General features: G+C 47.2%; 1 protein-coding gene across 3 annotated transcripts in view; it reads right to left on the bottom strand.

The window, feature by feature from the left end:
• Positions 1–601: 601 nt before the first annotated feature.
• The window catches only part of Commd1 (copper metabolism domain containing 1), a 91,984-nt gene continuing 72,225 nt past the window's right edge, over positions 602–20,360 (bottom strand). The window contains exon 3 of one of the 3 annotated variants that reach the window (XM_032917086.1): positions 602–899. In XM_032917086.1, coding sequence (XP_032772977.1) covers positions 792–899 — 108 coding nt within the window. In that variant the 3' untranslated portion in view covers positions 602–791. The remainder of the gene's footprint in view (positions 900–20,360) is intronic. The other 2 variants (XM_032917089.1, XM_032917087.1) reach the window with 2 other exon arrangements.

The following is a 20,360-nucleotide window of genomic DNA, read 5'->3' as shown; positions in this document are numbered from 1 at the left end:
TTCCATTCTCCACCCATAGGAACGTTCTTGTAGAAAATTCTCAGAATGTACTGACTGAGGCTTGATTTAAAGATTTATATGCTTAGCCAATAAGTTTGAACTGTAACCTTGCTGATGTAACCTGTGCCCCTAAGAAGTATTAAAAACTGCTTGTTATAGCCATCCGGGGTCGCGTTCTAGTCACTCACCACGAGGGGCTGCTTGAGGGTTGACCCTGATGCACCAGAAAATAAACCTCTTGGTTTGCATCAGATTCCGTTCTTGTGTCTCACTTGGGGAGGGGGTCTCCAGGTAGTTCAGACTCACTTCCAGTCTTACATTTGTCCTCCAGCCTCCTGTTTAATTTTGCTTTTTGTTTGTTTGTTTTATTCAAGACAAGGTTTCTTTGTGTAGCTCTGGCTGAAGTGGAACTCACAGAGCCCTGCCTGCCTTTGCCTCCCCAGGGCTGGGCTGTGTAAAGCCATGTGCCGCCGCCACCACCCGGCACACTTCAGTGTGTTTTTATACGTGTCCCTCACAGTCTTTATGCGAGCTAAAATATGGGGACCTCTCCAATGGAACAGATGTGAAAGTAAAAGAACTGAGCAAGCAGAGACAGGCAGTATTTGAATTTGAGGGTTTTCCTCTTTTTTACCCACTTTTTAAAATATATTTTTATTTATTCTTGAGGACTTTCATACATGTATACAATGTTTTTTTTTTTTGTAACACCAACCGGCAAGCAGAACTTTAAAAAGGTCAGTGGAGAAAGTCTGTGAGCACTTTCACTTCAACGCTCCTCCCTCCCTCAGTTAGGCTGCCTGCATCAGCCCGCTGATACTCTCTTCCACCTCTGACAGCTTCTTCAAGATCTGCTTGACCTTAGCTTCATCAAACTCCAGACACAGAAACTCAGATTCCTGTAAAACACAAAAGGAAGTCTCAGAAGAAACAGGTAAGAGAACTGTAGTGGTTTGAATGAAAATGGCCTCACAGACACAGCCCTTTGCATACATTTGCATGCTGTAGGGAAGGGTTAGGAGTGGCCTTGTTGGAAGAGGTATGGGGGAGCCTCAGAAAGGGCTCCCCCTCCCCCCCCCCCCCCTCCCTCCCTCCCTCCCCTCCCTCTCCCTCTTCCTCCCTCCTCCCTTCCCCTGTCTGCAGATGAGGATGTAAAGCCCTCAGCTACTGCACCAAGCCTGCCTGCTTCCTGGCTTGATGATTATGGACTAAACATCTAAAAGTGTAATTAAGCCCCCAAATTAAATGCTTTCTTTTATAAGTTGCCTTGGTAATGGTGTCTCCTCACAGTCACAGATAGTGACTAAGACGCTAGCTGAAGCTCTTCATCTGGCATGAGCACTCTGCAGAGGCTCAGGGCCCAGCACAGCACGGCGGACTCCGGGTCTTTAAGCCTATGTGAAGTCTTACCGCACAGCATATCCACAGAGTGTCCACAATGAGACACAAGTGTAAACACAGACGGAAGCCCTTGTTCCCATGGAGAGGCTCTTCTGTCTGGCAACTCAAGTGACAAGGCACAGTTTAAGGTAGGTACTCAGTACTGCTGCTTTGTGGACAAGAACTCTAAGGGCAGGAAAGGTTAACTTCCATCTAAAAATGTTTTAAATGACACAAGTCAGATATTGAATTCCCAGCTCCGGCTGACTTCAAAGCCTGAGCTGTCTCCGCCTTATATAATAATGAAAGAATTGTGGTTTGTTCTGAATTAGCCGGGGCCAACTGCAACTCTGGCTGAAAAGGAATTGTGATAGGTTCACTGGGAAGTCTTAGCTAGACAGCTAAAACGGATGGCCAGATTTCGAAATCGTAACGGATATTCTCAGGTCCTTCTCCACGCGATAAGACTTCCCTCACAAGAGCTCCCTCCAATACAGTCCCTCAGTCACTCAGGATTGGTGGCAATCTAGATAGTATCAAAAAAAAAAAAGGTCTTTGACGTGTGTGGTGGAAATCTCGCATGGCCCAGGTAACCCTAACTCTTCATGGTCTTGAACGAGAGGGGCAGGTTACAGGTATCCAAGAGTATCAGTCTTTCCTACCTCATGGACAGTAACTTTAGACTAGTATACATGATTGCAGGTTATACACTCCAACTGTCTTGCTTTCTAGAATATGAAATTGAGGTTCTAGATATATCAAGGGACATGCCTAATGGCCTTGTCCGTTCCGGGCACAACCACAGGGTTAATACTCTTTTTTTTTTTTTTTTTTTGTTCTTTTTTTTTTTTCGGAGCTGGGGACCGAACAGGGCCTTAAGCTTCCTAGGCAGCGCTCTACCACTGAGCTAAATCCCCAACCCCAGGGTTAATACTCTTATCTGTACATTTTTCTCTCTAAACTTAATTAAAAGGGATCAAAGTATCCTACCCCAAGAGTCTACTCTGACGAACAGATTGTTCTGAATTGAAGGTGACTGAGAATCATCGGATCCCTTCTTGGAGCTCCTTCCATCTGATTGAAACCTTCTGAGAAACAAGGACGGTGGGAGAAGACAAAGGCTAGTCTAAGGCTCACTGGTTAACAGTGTCTAGCACCGTTCTTCCTGTCACCAGCTGCCCCTGGGAACCTCGTTTATTAGCCTTTTAGTAACTTTCCAAGTCTGTGAGTTTTCAGGGGTTTGTTTTGTTTTGTTTTGGGGGCTACATGTACATACACATGTGGAAGCCAGAGGTCAACCTCTCCTGTTGGTCCTCAGACTTTCACCTTGGCTTTTGAGACATTAATCTCTTAGTGGCGAGAGCTCACTGAGAGCGTGGTGGGCCATCTGTCTCTCCAGCCCTGTGATCACAAGCTCATGCCACACACTTGGCTTTCTCAATTCCTCAGGTGGGTCCTTCCCATTGAACTCAAGTCTTCCCATGTACTACTGGCTAAACCATCCCCTAAGCCCGTAACTGTGACCTTTTTTTCAGACAGGGCTTCACTGTAAGGCTCTGGCTCACCCAGAACGTGTCATATAGACTAGGCTAGCCTCAGACTTACAAGAGATCTGAGTGCCTCTGCCTCCTGAATGATGGGGGGAGGTGTACATCACCACATCTGGTCTTCAAACGACTTTAACTGACAATGGAGACACTAAAAAGTTTATATTTATAGAGTACCATGGGATATTTTGAAACTTGTATTCACTGTGTAATGAATCAAGTCAAACATTTCTATCTCATCTTTAAGTGGTGAAAACACCAGGTCTTCCTTCTAGCCTTTGGGAATATAGACATTCAATTGTGGGACATCTCACTCCTACCTGTAACTTGAGACCCATCATTAAACTCTCCGTCACCTCCTTTCTTCCAGCCTCTCCAGCCTCTGGGTCACCGACACCCTGCTCTCACTTTCTGTGAAATCAACTGTTTGGGTGCTAAGGACTGAATCCAGGGCCTTGTGCGAGCCAAGCAGTACTACCACTGAGCTTCAGCGACAGTGAGATGGATGTGTGCGTGTGCGTGTGCGTGTGTGTGTGTGTGTGTGTTGCACATGCCATGTCACATGTGTGGAGGACAGAGAGTAACCTCTCCCGTCAGTCCTCCTCCCCTTGTTTTAAATATGTTTTACATGTTTGGGGTGGGGGACAGGGCACATGCTACATTGGGCCTTGAACTCAAGTCCCCAGGCTGGAGCCATCTCCACAGCCTGAGCATTAGCAGCTAACAGGGACTGAACTAGGGCCTTAGAGCCCACGACCTCCATCTTGTTTTGCGATGGTGTCTCTCTGCTATTTTCCTGACTGTGTATGCCAGGCTGGCTGGCCTGAAAGCTTCCAGGGATTCTTCTGTGCTTTCCAGGGATGCTGGGGGTACAAATGCTCATGCTACGTGTCTGGCTTTTACGTGGGTTCTGGGGATTTGAACTCGAGTCCTCATACTTGCATAGCATGCACTTTTACTCACTGAACCATTTCCCTAGCCTGAGATGAATGTTCTGGGTTTCGTTTCATTTTGAGACACAGGGTTTCTTCTCTGTGTAGCCCTGGCTGACCTGGAACTCACAGATCTGCCTGCCTGCCTCTGTCTCCTGAGCACGAGGGTCAGACGTGTGGGTCCCCAGGCCTCACTGAGATGGACGTTTTCATAAAGCACTGAGTGACAGGCAGTGTCTTCTCCCAGTCCTGACTTGCTCTACCTAATTAGCATTGTGCACCCAGGCCTGGGGATGCCTCAGTGCTAGGCCTCTGCTCTTCTTCTCTTTACGGCTGCCTCACAGTCCACGGGGATGTGTATCTCCCTCAGCCACTCCTCTGTCAAAGAGTCCTTAGGTTGCTTCCACACTTGGCTATGGTGACTAACCCTGCAGTAAACTCGGGAGCACAGGCGTCTCGCTGACAAACTGATGTCATTTCCTTTGGATCACATGGTAGAGCTGCTTACTTTTTTTTTTTAAAGTGGGTACATCAGAAATCGTTATTTTGAGGTACAGGATGGGCTTAAATACAGAATTTGGAGGGAGCACAATTTAGTTAATAACAATGTCCAGTGATAAGAGGTCTAGGCTTATCCAGGGTCTGTTATTTGTGGACAGTATGATAATGTCAACAACCTCATACTTAATTCTTAGTTTCCTGAACACACTATGCAAACAAGAACTTCTAGTAGTTAAACCAAGAATAAGAAAACAAGCTCAGAACACACACATGCACGCACACACAGTGACTGGCCGGTCTACCACAGTCTTCCTGACCTTTATTTTGAAACGTTATTTACTGTGAGTCCTGTCAGAATAAAAGCTCCAGGAAGAAGATTAGAAAAAGGCACAGAAGGGTTCTCTACCCCACGCTTCCATCTTGTTAAGCCTTGCGAGCGTGCTGTGTCCCTAGTCTAGACTCACATTCTTGCATGCCATTCTGAGAGAAAATGTGAGTGTGAGGGAAGGAGAGGGAGGTCCGACGGTTCGCCAGCTCTGCCTGTGGCAAGCGTTTGGAGGCAGTGGGTGGAAGGTGGGCAGAGAGGAAATGGTATCTCTGTTTAAGGGTGTGCTCTGACATCAGCTGGTACTGGGCCTCTGTTCAATGATCAGCTCTCACACTGATGTGATATTTATAGACTGGAAACCCTTTCACATGCATGGTCTCACTTGATCCTTTAACAGTCCCTGGGAGGAGACAAAGTCAGAAGCAAGCTACTCTGAACAATTGTAGAATTAGCAGAATCTCCCCCTCTAACACAAAGCAGATGGTTTGAGCCAAGTCTAGCAAGCTTTGTCAGAAAATACAATGGATTTTATGAGTTTGATATTATAATCCCAATGATAGAAAATGGAAACAAGACTAAGCAACCAAATGCTGTAAACCTTACTTGTCCCGTTTCACAGCTGTCCTAAGGTTAACTGGGTTGCGGCTTCTGAGCCTGTAAATCAGGACGTTAACTAGATCTAAGGTTTCTGAGCCTCCACAGTGACTCCTACAGTGACTCAGCTCCCGAGAAGTACGTATGGGCCTCACACCTGCCTTATTTTTCCATAGCAGCTCTTACCCAGCAAGGTAAAAATTATATCAGGTACTGGCACACTGTTTCTGATTTGTCAAAGGAAGAAGCTAAGTACTTTATGCTGGCACGCATGGCCTCTCTGATAGATATACTCTGGCCATGGCCTTTGGGGCAGCCTGAAGTCAGCCTCATCTGGTACCCTACCCTGGGGCTGCCAGTCAGGAAGCACACATCCATCATCCAGTGGAAGAATACAGAGGTGCAGCAGCTGGCTGTGACAGTAGCTAGGGCAGCGCAGGACAGGAGCCTGACAGGGCAGAAACAAAGGAGGCTCCAGGCTAGGGTTGCCAATGACCTGCTAATGGAACTCAGGTCCTAATTCTGTTCTTGTCTGCCCATCACTGCCAGTCCCTAGAAAGGGAAGAACCCCAATCTAAGCATTTTCCTTATAATCAAATTGGGAAATAGTTCTAATACCCAACAGTCCACAGAAAGACCAGGCGTGATGGGCTAGAGGGCATTCACCCTCCTCACCTGAGCAGGCGTGCACAGCCACCTCAATCCCTTGCCCTGCCATGAAGTTATCCAGTTCACGCTAGATCGTCCTCTGTGTCCTTTGTCTCTGCCTTTTAATCTAGGCTAACAGGATGCTGTCACGCCTGCCCAGCCTTCATGTGGGACAAGCCAATGCCCAGGCATCGGTATCATTACCCTGTATGAGAGCCTCTGCCCTTTAAAAGAGGCTCTCTGCTCTTAATAGTGAGAAATAGTCACGTGAAAGCCTCCTGCAGCTAGACTGTCATCCATAACAACAGAAACAGACAAACAAAAAGCTGTTCTCACTGAGGAGAGGCACCGGCTACTGTGTCGTTCGGCAACAGCAGAGGCCAAACAACAAACTCCTTTGTTTTTACAGATCTAATTCCCAAGAGCATGTGGAGCTTGTAATAGTCGTTCTCCCTGCAAGGATCAGACATACTGTGTGCTCTCTTTTCCCACCATAATAGAGGTGTTTATTTAATTAGACCACCCACCGGATTAAAATATTAAGAAGTGGGAAAGGCCAGATTCAACCATAAGGACACTGGCAAGGTCTCAGGACTAAACAGTAAGACCTTCTTACCCTTGGGAACCTGTATTTCCATGTTTTCTGTTCTGAAAAGGAGCAAAATGTGGTGGTTTGAATAACACAGGTCCCCGACAGGTCCACAAGGTGTGGCCTTGTTGGAGGAAGTGTGTTTCGGTTCCCTTCCTGCTGCCTGCTGATCCCGATGTAGAACTCTTAGCTCTTCTCCCTCACCATGTCTCCCTGAACACTGCCATGCTTCCCGTCAGGACAATAAGGGACTGCACCGCTGAAGTGTAAGCCAGCCCCAGGTAAATGCTTTCCGTTAGGAGAGTTGCCGTGGTCACGGTGTCTCTTCACAGCAGTAGAAACTCTAAGACAGAGTTTCTATTTACAACTTAATTCCCTCACTTCTGTCTTCTTACCACGTAGAAGACATAACGGAAGTCCGCAGCCGCAGCCAGTTATTACAAGTTAGTAAGGGAGCACTCCCACCGGCGGCACAGGCTGACCCGGTACCTCTGTAAGGCTCTGAGCTAAAGAGAATTGAGAGCAAAGGTACTACTGCGGGGCCGTGCACTATGCCACCCCCTAACTGACGGTAAGGCCCAGCGTATGACATTCCCGCATGGCCTGTACCTGCCGGCCCTGAAAGATGATGCTTTTATGAGAACAGTTTATATTTACAAAGGAAATCTCTTTTTGTGAGGATGGAAGGACAATGATAAAATCACCACAGATCTCGGTTTAAATCTGCATAGTAAATCTAACATTTGCTCTATGTACTTTTCCTTGGCTGCATTTACAAAGACCTTTTCCCACTTCCTCCTTTGCTTCTGAGAATAAAATGGGTTTTAGACCTTGTTAAGATCAGGCTGTGCCCTGCCCTAAGTTACTCCATAAAACTGACTTTTCTTTTAAGATTGTGCCTTGTTGTAAGAGACTCCATTTTATAAGCAGCGTTTTGAATTGATTCTGAATTCAAAAGCACCTTGATGAACAGGTATCCAGGACCACCCATAAGGCCCTGACATAAATAACTCATTCATAACAATACAGCACAAGGGATGCCACTCTATAAATTTACTGATGTAAACTGGGTCCACAGGAGAACACGGGCATAGGAAATCCTATCAGGAAACAGGCCTGAGAACGTCTGGACACCAAGGAAAGGGTGCAATTCCTCCCTTGGACCCCACAGAGAAGAGGACGAATACCACTGCAGTGCAGTGTTCCCAGAACGCAGTCCTGCCATCTGACCACCCCAGTGTGTGTCAAAGGACTGAGGATGTGGCCTGCCTAAATGTTGTCTGTCCGTCCACCCACTTAACCTTTGCATCTAGCCAGCTCTGCCCTTTGTTTCTGAAGCCGCCAACATTTTTAACTCAATTCCAACTCTTCAGCCTGACTCTGAGGTGGCAACCTCCTGCCTCTACCTAGCGCTCCAAGGGGTGGGGTTGTAAGCATGTGCACTCTGCCTGCTTTTGCACGGTGCTGAGGAACCAGCCCACCATCTGGACATGCTAGGCAAGCATCCTACAAGGGGGGTACAGGCTGGGGTACAGTCCTGGCCCAGACATGGGCATTTTACCGATTGCTTTCTTTTCATATTTTTCTTAAGTTCTTTAAAAATGAGACTTGGTGCCTATGGAGGCCAGAGGAGTTAACAGATGGTTGTTGCTTTCGTATGTGTACACAACCCAGGTCCTCTGCAAGGGCAGACACAGAATTTAGCTCCTGATCCCTAGCCCCCTTCCTACTTCTTTTCAATCTGTTCTGTTACACAACTTCCTCGTCCTCCTCCTCCTTGTTAAAATAATGACCAGAGTAAGACTTCTGACCTTCAGTGGAGACATGGTATTCTAAACTCCACCCCTCCCCAAAGTACAAGATCAATATTACAAGGCTAAATGTTACTGCCCTTTCCTGCAACTTAATCTAGGGCCTGTCGGCCGCCTGGACAGGAAACCAATGCCCACAATTTTTAAGAAGTAGCATCATGCCTTAAAAAGAAAAAGGAAAGAAAAGAGAAGAAAAGAAAAAGAAAGTAAATCAGGCCAATGGCATCTTCGTCCAGTGCACATCTTCACCTCTGAGAGTATCCCAGGTTTTAGTCTGTCTTCTACACTGCACACTAATTCACGTGACAGAACACAAGGACTAAGGGGCCAAGAGGAGAGCCTAGAGCAGATCGGAAAGATCTCTGCAGAAGGGGGACAGCAGAGCCACGCTCATCAGTACAAGTCATGCTATGCTCTCAGCTCCTTCAGAATGGCTGTCGTTCTACAGACTCGGCGGCTGAGGAGGAAGAGGTCCTCCCATAAGGTGCCATGGGCCAGTCAACGGCTCAGCTCCACACAGCCAGGGCCGCTGCTCACACACTCTTTGAAGACCGATTATTCCTACAGCCCTAAAGAGAAAGCAGACCCCAGACAGGCCTCAACATTCGACCTGGGGCCGTCACTCTGAATGTTAGGACCACAAAACCCCAAGTCAGCTGGGAAAGGGGACATAATCTATGGCAATCTGCTCCAGACACTGGAGAGTCAGCTTTAAACAAGGCCGTCTCTGTCCTTTTCCCACTTTAATGGGGGGAAGAAAACAAGAAGACTTTAAAAGCAGTTTGAATGCACCACGTTCAGATTGTTCATCAACAGTAGAACACTTTTTTTTATTTCATGAGGAAACTGTTAGCCCCCTCCTATGTAGTTTACTTAGGGAGTAAAGGAGGTTGACTGAATTACATTACAGCGAGAAGCTGACCCAGATACGAAATTCACATCACTGTCTATCCTCCAGAGTCAGCGTCCTTTGCTAACACACAAAAGCAAGATGACATCATTTGTTGGGAGATAATAAAGACCCAGTATAAAATTACACGACACAAGACAAGAAACCAGAGATCCAGGCTCTGTGTCCAGCTCTCCCTCTTAATCACACTCACGGGAACTCAGGGGTCACTTCAACTTTTTGGAGCCTGACATTCTTCATCTATCACATTTCAAAGGCTTTTTTTTTTTTTTTTAGAAAGTTTTAATGGAACAATAAAAGAACATGAAAATATTTAAGACACCGACAAAGGTAACTGTGATACCCATAATCAAATGTTGACAAGAAGACTCAACGAGCAAATACAGGGTAAGTCACTACATACATACCCCGTCTCCCAAAGCTTACCTTTTGGAGGAAACAAACCCCTTCAAAGAGCCCTTTCTAGTGATAACCCTCTACATTGCTGAGCCCAAACCTCACTTTTTGACAAATATTTTATTGGGATTAAGGAGATTGTTCAGCCAGGAAAGTGCTCGATGCTCAAACATGAAGACCTTTGTTCCCCAGCAGCCCAGTAAAACCCAGGTGTGGCCAGGTGGTGGCACCCAGGGCTACACAGAGAAGAGACCCTGTCCTGGGGTTGGGGCTGGGGATGTGGGAAAGCCAGATGTGATGTCAACTTCTACTTACATATACACATGCATACATAATACATACATACATACATACATACATACATACATACATACATACATACACAACTTAAAAACAAACAAAATGTTTCCTCTTGTTGTAAAACTATATGCTATGAAGTTTCGTACACGTGTGTGACATTCTGTCACGTGTATACTCTCTCCCTCTCTCTCCCTCTCTCATTCCTCCAACCACTCCCTGGCTCCTCCCCCGACCAAGTCCTTATCCCACTTTGAAATCTTTTTTTGGTTTTTAAAATCTTTCATCTTAAAAATAAAATTCTTTATTGACATTCCATGCCACAATTAAAAATCCTTACTTTAGGAGTTACTCCTGATGATTTGTATCTGTGAGGGAGAAGTCAGTGGAAGGCCCCTTAACTACTGAGAAGCTGATTACCAAGCACATAGATAATGTCTCTTCTTACAAGTCGGCCCCTGTCTTCTTGGAGGTCTCTACAGCCGCCATCTTTAATGCCTGTGGGTCAGGAGTGCCCAGGAGTATTACGGTTGGGCAGTGAGGGAGAAGGCAATGGCGCACTGAGGGAGGGAATGAGCAGTCGTATTTAAAGGGATGGCCATGTTTCACTTCATCTGATAATTTATAGAAAAGTGAGCTTGATGAGGAATGAGAGCCGGGAGACAGGGGTTTCTGCTGCTAGCTGTTTGCCATGACCACTTAGGGCGTATGAGCACCTCGGCCCATGGCCAGGACCATCCCTTCCAGGTCGGACAGAGGCAGCTGTCGTGCCACAGACCCCTTAGGGCTGTATGAGCACCAGTGTGCTGACAGTCTCTGGTTCGACTGTGTGGCTGATGGTCTGTGCCGCTCTTAACCACTTGGTCAGTGTCTGGTAACATCCTCTGATGGAGACAGAAGGTACTCGTCTTGCATAAACAAGTCTAGGCCTTCCTGGGATTTACAAACCCAGATCCATCGGCCTGAAGCCAGAAGAACGGAACACACATGGCTCCATATAAGGGAGTGGGTGAGAATAGGAGTCACTCGTTTAACCAGATGGGCACTTAAATGCCCCAGAAACCTCTCATCTGCAGACCTCTCCAGCCAGGCCTGTCGGAACATGGCTTTCCTCTCCCTCCCCTGCTCGCTGACCGCCTGTCTGGGCAGACACACGCTGAGACTCTCAGCCCACTGCCCAACTCCTCCTCCGCAGTGTTGCCGTGCTCTCTGAAGATGCTCACACAGGGCCAGCAGCTGGCACTTGTACTGATGAGCTCGTTCCTTCTTCCAGAGAGGCGGGAACGCAACTCTCCTTCACTTTTCCTGGCTGATCCTAAGAACTCCAGCTTATCTGGCCTGTGGCGCTCTTGTAAACCCCAATAAGACTGTCTCTGGAATTTCCTTCTTTTAAAAAACATCTTTTGTTAATGAGATTGCAAAAGGGGACTAGGAGACCGATCAGTAGTTAGAGCACTTGCTGCTCTTCACTCTTGTGGAGGACCCCGGGTTGGTTCTCAGCACACTCACGGCAGCTCACAACTGCGTGCAACACCAGTTCCAGGGGGACAGCGCTCTCTTCTGGCTTCCCTGGGTGTTACACACACACACACACACACACACACACACACACACACACACCCACACACACACACACTCACACACACACACTCAGGCAAAACCCTAATACACAGAGGAAGGCTGAATTGCTTATTTTAAAGGATACTTATTGACACTGACACATAATTTGTCAGTTTGTGCTATGGGAAGTAAGTATTAACCTGGGCCTTGCAACCTAGAGATGGGAAATAGGACACATTAGGCTGAATAATGAACAAGGAACTGGAGTAGAACGACGCCTGGTGCTGGTCTCAGGAACCAGCTTTATGGTTACGGTTGCCTCTGAATCCAGTGATGACGATGATATCACCCACAGGCAACAGGGACCCATGCACCTGTTGCCATGGCAATTGCCGTACATTCCCAGCATCCACCTGGCTTACCTCCCATCTTAGGCAGACCCTCCTGACCTTGTTCTCCCTTCTCTCTCTTTAACCCCTTCATCTCCATTGCCCCCTTGGCCCCTTTCCCCACAGCCCTCTCACATGGACCTGTACTGACCTGGTGCGGTCTGTTGGGACATGAGCTGCACTTCTAACACGACACCTGAAAAGTTGTGGGGAGGAAGCAGGGTAGGCACCCTAATTTACTGAAAGACTAGATCCATTAAGAGAAGTGGACCATAGATGGGAGAACTGTCAAAGACAATGAATTCTAGTGAGAAGCTTGTGATTTTCTTTAATCCCTCTCCCTCTCCCGCATGTGTGCATGCGTGTGTGTGTGTGTGTGTGTGTGTGTGTGTGTGTGCGCGCGTGCGTGCACAAATACTCATGCACTCATATCAAGGACAACCTCAGCTCTGACTGCTTATTTTGTTGGTTATATTCTTTGCATTTTGGGCATGGCTACACGTTAAGCACAGAGCTCTGTGAGTCCCCCATTGAATGCTAGTTTAAGCAAACACAAAGTCAATCCTGCTGGCTCCCTGGTAGTTAAGGCTTTCAAAGCAAATGTTAAATAAATTCTACGAGGTTATTTCATGCCCATCAATTCACACACAGAATGGCCCATTGTCAGGCTGGCTGCCACGTGGCAAGAGGTTGACTGGGGAAGGCTAAGCTCAAACAGTCTACAGGCAGAAGAAAATCCCAGAATCCCCTCCATCGTATTTATCGAGACATGCTCCTGTGACTCGTGTTTCAACCCCGAAGTCATTTCCATTGTCTTCTGCAACACAGGATTCCAAAGCGACCAGGCTTTGATAATAGAGACGTTCCTGGAGACAAGCGGCATGGTGAACGGAGGTAGGGACGATTCCCTAAGACCAACAAAACCTAGTTATTAAATTAACCAGAGTTTACTTTTCAGAGAAAATATCCTCGAGAACAAAGTTAAAGAGCCCTGTATGCATCACTAAAAAATTTACAGCTCGTTATAAGGCAGTGAGGTAACGCTAAGTGGCTAAGTAAATAGCATGATCACGGCAGAATTAAGGGAGCAGTAACTTGGTGGTAATATTCATGGTGGTTTAGTCGGGGAAAGACCAGAAGTAGGAGACTGAAACAAACACAGAGCGGGCGCGAGCGCAGGCCATCTGCAGGCGAGGACCGGGGGCTCCGCAGCCTAGGAGACCATCAAAGCCTGTTGCTATGCCTAGGCATCTTTCTCACACATGAGCAAGCACAGTTCCCAGAGCCTCTGCATCCTCTCTGCCGTCCAGAACGCTTCTGCGGCCGTTTCCTGCTACTGCTGGGGCGCAGCCTTGTTGGGATAGGTGGAGCCTTGTTGGAGGAAGTGTCATGGGCGGGGGGCTTTGAGGGCTCCTGGTGCTCAAGTCCTGACCCTGAGACACACAGTCTCTCCTAGCTGCAGTGGGACAAAGATATCAAACGTTTAGCTCCCTCTCCAGCACCGTCCGCCTGGATGCTGCCATGCTTCCCGCCATGATGATAATGGACTAAACTTCTAAAACTGTAAGCCAACCCCAGTTAGACATTGTCCTTTAAAAAAGTTGCTGTGGTCTCAGCTCACAGCAGTGAAGCCCTAACTTAGGCAACTTGCGTAACACACAAATGGCTAATGGTTACCACCTGAGCCAAACTCTCAGTTTTTACAGCTTTCTTCACCATTTTACAGCTTTCTTGTACTATTAACTCAAATTCTAAGCCTTTTATCACTTAAAAGCTAAAGCTATTCACGGGAGGCTCGCACCTATGAACCCAGCGCTTGGGAGGTAGAAGCCGAAAGATTAGGAGTCAAAGGCCAGCTACAGTCACATAGTGAGTTTGAGGTCAGAGTGGATTAACATTGAGACCCTGTCCAAAAAAGCAAACAATCCAAAATTCAAAATAAAAGTTATTAACTCTTTTTAAGCAATGCGTCTTACACTAAGCGGTGTCACAAACACCTGTCTGGCGTGTGGCTAGGCCTCCGTCGTTCATCAAACAAGCTGAGCAGAGTCGCAAAGCTGGCACAGTTTGGGAGTCACGCAGCAGGAGCACAGGGAAAGCACGGGCTGCGCACAGTAGGTTCAGGGCTGCTATAAGAAAATATTGTAGACGTGGTAATGTACACACAAAAGAGACTCGCTTCTTACAACTCCATGAACTAGCAAGTCTGACGCTTAGGGCGTCAACCTCTGGCACCATCACATGGCATACGGGAAAGTCAAGATTTCTTCAAAGGTAGAGGGAACTAAAATCTTTTATAAAAGGGGCTAATCCCTTCCAGAGAACGGACCCTCGCGATCTAAAACTTCTTCAGGTGCTGCTACACTGGAGATAAGTTTCCAGTACGTGGTCTGGCCCTGCATTCACACTCAAGCCATAGCAGCACCAGGCAGGCCACGACGTGTCTGCTACAGCTAAGAGCGGGAAGTAAAGCTACCTTGAGAGCTGGTAGAGTTGATGGCCACTTACGAGTCACATCACGGAAGGCTAATTGGTGAGAAGTACACTGAATATTTGCCAAACTGGTATGCACCCCTTGATCTAAGAAAACCGCCTTGGTTTGAGAACAGTGGGACCCTTGATGGTTTCTCTTCTCAGGGAGCTCGTGTTCTTTTAAATACAATCTCGTTAGAGCTGGGAGAGTGTTTGTACAGCATACTTGGGCCTGTGTTTGATTCCTAGTACAAGAAGAGAGTAAATATAACCTCTTCTATCAAGAAACTAAAGCTTTAGAGACTCGATGTTTGATTTTTTCCAGGAAGCTGTGATTTTATGATGATGTCCCTTCAGTAAGTCATGTTTAAATCTAATAAATCCTATTCAGTTTTAATTTCTATATGATATAATATAGTCTGTAAATTCAGCAAGGAAGGTGAAAGACAAGCAAGGTTTCAGTTTTGACCTAAATTTGAACGTGCAGCTCAGCCAAGACTATGAGAATCAAGTGATTCCTTAGTGATTTGAACAAGTCATACTGTCCTGTGGTCGGTATGGCTGCTTTCTTCCCATGACCACTTCCTGATCCCAGATCTCCCTGCAGGACTTGCAGACAGATTATTCTCCTGCAGGCAGCTTCTGACTTGTCCGTGCTGGGGTGGGCTTTCTAGCGATGGAGCTGCCTTTGAGCTAGCCGTGTTCCCATGGGAAACCCTGGTGAACGCATCCATTCGCTGAGCACATCCATTCTTGTGGTGGTGTTACTTTGGTCTGTTGGTAGTGACCCACAGGAGGTGAGCAGGGTTTGCTAGTGTTTCCTAGGAAATTTGAACACAACCAACTACCGGTCTCTAATAAGATTGAGACTTAAGATGATACAATTGGCTACTTGTAGAACATGACTTAAGAAAACACCCTCGCATTAGATTGCTGGTTTACATATAGAAATACCTCCTTATTCAAAAGTTAACACTCTAAGCAGCCAGTATCTCAACTAGGTTTGGCTCCAAGGTGTACTGTCCACTGGGAACACTTAGCAAGGTGTCATTCACAGTGAGGCCACCTGGGTGCTGATGCAGCCTGTGGTGTTTGTGTAAAGCCTTAAATGGCTCTGGAGCACCCTCACTGACTAGGCACCCATCACAAATGTTTAGCTGGGCGTGAAACACACAGAATTTCCTTTAGAAATTTTCGAGCTCTGCACGGCAGCCGTACCACAGCCAGTGAAGTCCACCAAGTGCAGTTATTGCTAACTGGAAACTTTTCCCAGCAGGGAAGAAAGTCCCATGTTTTTAATCTTCTGACTTGAAAAGGTTACAGCTACAGTATAATAAACCCATGGTTCTATTAAAAACACTGTGGACCTGAAAAGATCTAGAAAGACGGACACACTTTTCATAAGCCATCCCCACCTTTGCTTTTAACTCGGGGTGAAGCTCATCTCTCATCTCTTAAAGACCACAACTGCCTCTGTAAATTGGGGTAATGGTGTTTGCCTCACCACTTCAGAGGCAGTTTGGGAATTATGAAACGATATTCTCGAAGCTCTTTGAAAGGTCTTAATTATCATCGAGCAGCACAATTATTCTGACACCAGTTTTCCTACTCAGTTTTCTAAATTTATGCTTAGAAAAAGCAACCAACACAAACAAAAAAATTAAAATATAAATCAGCTTATCTATCCTAGATACGGGCCAATCACAAACCAGAGACGGGAAAACACCCGTGCAGTGAGATGCTATCAAACAATGGCTCCCGGTAAGCAGCTGAAAACCGCTCACTGCAAAGGGTCTGAAGACGGCATCGTGTCATCATCAGATTATCCAAAAATCAAACACAACCTTCTGTTGTGTTTTGTTTTGAGGCAAAGTCTGAAGCTTACAGTCATCCTTCTGCCTCAGCTTCCTAGGTGCCAGGCTTACAGGTGCAGGTAGGTGTGAGCCACCATGCCTGGCAACAGAGCCACTTTGGGGAGGATGATGTGGGGGTTGAGACAGGGTCTTTCTATGTAGCCCAGGCTGGCCTCAAACTCAGGACGTAAGAACTGCCTGCCTCTGCCTCTTAAGAGCTGAGATTAAAGGTATGGACCACCTCAATCGGCCAGAAGAGCCTTCCCTGCCCCCAACCCCCTGAGGTTTAAAAAAAAAAAAAGGAATGGAAAAATTTTTTTTCAATTATTTTTATTTTCTGTCTGAGTATTTTGCCTGTGTGTGTGTCTGTACATCACTTGTGTGGCTCGGTGACTATGAAGACTAGAATCGGGCTTTGTATCCCCTGGGACAGGAATTAGAGATGATTCGCCATGTGGGTGCTGGGAACGGAATCCAGATCGTCGTGAAGAGCAACCACTGCTCTTGACTGTGTAGCCATCTCTCCAGCCCCTGAATATTTTTTTTTTTTCTTTTCTATTTTTCGGAGCTGGGGACCGAACCCAGGGCCTTGCGCTTGCTAGGCAAGCGCTCTACCACTGAGCTAAATCCCCAACCCCCCCTGAATATTTTAAAATTGAAGCCTTCTACTTCCCCAACTTATGACAATGGAAATACAGTTATCAAGGGGGAAAAAAGAACCTATAAGTCAATGTTTTATTTACATATAAATTTATATCTTTATTTTTATTGTATGGCTGTTTCACCTGCTTATGTGTCTGCTCACCATGTGTGCCCGGGCCCTGTGGAGGTCAGAAGAGGGCATCAGACCCCCTGGAACAGGAGGTTCAGGTGGGTATAAGCCACTATTTGGGCGTTGGGAATCCAACCTGTGCCCGGTCCCCGTGGAGGTCAGAAGAGGGCATCAGACCCCCTGGGACAGGAGCTTCAGGTGGGTATAAGCCACTATTTGGGCGTTGGGAATCCAACCTGGTCCTCTGCAGGAGAAGCCTCCTCTTAACCTCTGAGCAGCCACCCAGCCCCAGAAGCCAAAGTTTTAAATTTTACTCTACTCAGGAGAAAATAGAAAGACACTAATTAATTAAAAACAAAAACAACATACTTGAGTAACTAGTCAGACTGTGCTGCCCGATGGTTCTGTGACAACAAGTCTTCATCTTCACCTGGGAATACCCTGCCATGGTCCCTCCTCCAGAGGCCACACCCTTTAAAACCCATGGAGCAAAACTTCTGTTTAAAGCATTCGTTTACAAATGTTCTTGCCAAAGAAGTTCAAAGCTGTGCTCCACTTTCCAGGACATGGGACGAGTGTGAGTTAAAGGACTGTCCTTGGTATGCATTGCTCTGATCAAACACTGACCAAAGGCAACCTCAGAAAGAAAAGATCTTTAGAGGCAGACAGTGAGGCAGAGGCCATGGAGGAATGGATGCTGCTTGCTGGCTTACTCCCTCAGGCTTGCTCAGCTAGCCTTTTCATACAGCCCAGCTCCACCGGCAGGGATGCACCTCTCACAGCGAGTGAGTCCTCCACACTAATTAGCAATCAAGAAAATGCACCTCAGGCATACCCATGGGTAATCTGATGCAGGCACTTCTTCACTGTATGTTAAATTAGGACATCAGTAAGAACCCTGGGTTAGACACAGAGACAGCAGGAGAGAGACAGACACAGAGACAGCAGGACAGAGAGACAGAGACAGCAGGAGACAGACAGACATAGAGACAGCAGGAGACAGACAGACACAGAGACAGCAGGACAGAGACAGACACAGAGACAGCAGGAGAGAGACAGACACAGAGACAGGCAGAAGCAGAGACTCAGCCTATGGAGATTAGAATTGTCATCGGGACTGGGGAGGTGGCCCAATGGCCGGGCGCACTGGCTGCTCTTCCAGAGGACCCAGGTTTGACCTCCGGCACCCACAGAGGGGTGCACAGCTATCTGTAACCCAGTCCCAGGGGAGCTGGCATCCTCTTCTGGTCTCTGGGTGTGCACCATGGAGATACACACGCAGGTAAAATACCCATACACACATCACACAGAAGTATTTTAAAAGGAGGGGAACACAGTGGAGGAGCACAAGCTGAAGAGGGAAGAGGAGGGAGAGAGAGGGGGGAGGTGGAGGGAAAAGAGGCAAAGGATGTCCTTTGTCATTGAAAAAGCTAAAGAAGAAACTGGCAGCAGCTCCAACCACTGGATCAAAGCTGGCTCGCACCTGCTCTCTATAAAGTCTGAGAGGATGCGGTCAGGCACATTCATTTTTATGTCACCTATGACTGCTTTCAGGCTGCAGTGGCAGAGAATGCGTGGTCCACTGAGCTTAAGTTATTTAATCCACAGTTCTTTATAGGAAACCTGTTATTCAAAAGTCACACACACACACACACACACACTCTCGCACACGCACACGCACGCACACACGCACACACGCACGCACACACACACAATCTGCACCTCGCTTTTCCACGTCACAGAGAATTGAAAGCCTCAGCACGGGATTGGAGAGATGGCTCGGTGTTTTAGAACATGGACTGCTCTTACAGAGACCTGGATTCTATTTCCAGGACCCACGAGGCCACTCACAACTACCGGTAAGTCCAGTCCCAGGGCACCGATCAGCCGATTCTGGCTTCCACAGGCACCAGGCACACACACGTGCACACATGCACATGTGCACACGTGCAGGCAAAACACCTGTGAAAAGTGAAACCAGAACAGCAGCACAGCGTTTTGAAGTACATAAGCCTTTAGTGTTTGTCCTTTTGTGCACGGAATCCACTTCTCAACGCGCATCCTGGTGACAACTTGTCCTAAAGTGACGGAAACACTTTGAGATCCAAGGATAACTATGTTTCTCTTCCCCCCACCCCACAGAAGGGGAATTGGAGCAGCGGCACAGCACATCCGATAAGGCGTGTGTGCTCACAAGCCTGATAGCCTGAACTCAGTGCTCGAGATCTGCATGAGAAGGAAAAAACTGACTCCTGAAGTCATCCTCCGATCTCCGCGTGTGCCCCCGCAATGTTTTTCTGCACTGTTTGCAGCAGTGCAAACCAAGAGGAAACCTGTGTGTGTGTGTGTGTGCGCGCGTGTGTGTGTGCGTGTGTGTGTGTGTGCGCGTGCGTGCGCACCACAACCATACAGTGTCTTCACCTGAAGAGTGGTGGTGTTGCGCTAGTCTAGAGCATTGGCAAAGCCACGGACGGACACCAGCAATACACAAAAAGTCATTGAAGACGCCCAACCAGGCTACCAAACCCTGTGAGGTTGTATTTTTATCTGAAAGGAAAATGACAGGAAAAAAAATAACATTACTGGTAAGACTCGGAAATCTCATCAACATTTTGTATGTTTTTATAATTTTCAGTCTTTTAAAAAAATAAAATGGATTTTTTTTTTTGAAATTTTGAAGACGAGTCTAATAAATAACATTGACTTAAGATGGGAGTTCTTCAACTTCCGGTGGCCGTGTAAAGAGAACCGCAGTAATAAACCGCCACTAGGAACAGAACCCACTAGGAACAGAACGGCGACCTAAGGCGTCCCCTGCTGCTTTCCGCCCTGGCGCTCTTGGTGGGTTTTCCTGAGCTGGAGATTGAACCGGGACCCTGTTTATGGTAGACGTGCACCGCCACTGCGCTATCCTCTCAGTTCCCTGTGCTCTGCTCTGGTGAAATGGCCTCCGAAAGCACTTAAGGGAGAAAGGGTTTCTTTCTGGTCACAGTTCAAGGTGCCGAGTCTGTGACGGTCTGGATCGGTGAGGCATTACAGGGGGAGTGGCCTTGTAGGGCAGTGCTCTGTCGCTGGAGGAAGTAGGGGGCTCTGAGGTTTCATAAACCCTGTCTCCTCCTACTCCTGCTGATCTAGACCTCTCGGCTACCTCTCCAGTACCACGTCTGCCTACATCCCACCACACCAACAATGGACTAAACTGCTGAACTGCAAGCCGGCCCGAACTCAGTGTTCCTTACAAGAGTTGCTGTGGTATTCATTCACTCCGGACCTGTGGTAGAAACCCTTGTTCATTTTACCTTGACGCTTTGAGTCAGTAATTACAACCAGTAATTTCAGTAAGGTTAACTATGGATAAAAGATCTGCACTCCAAAACAAAA

Source organism: Rattus rattus, chromosome 11, assembly GCF_011064425.1.
Source record: "Rattus rattus isolate New Zealand chromosome 11, Rrattus_CSIRO_v1, whole genome shotgun sequence".
NCBI lineage: Eukaryota > Metazoa > Chordata > Mammalia > Rodentia > Muridae > Rattus > Rattus rattus.
This window is presented reverse-complemented; position numbering and strand designations above follow the sequence as displayed.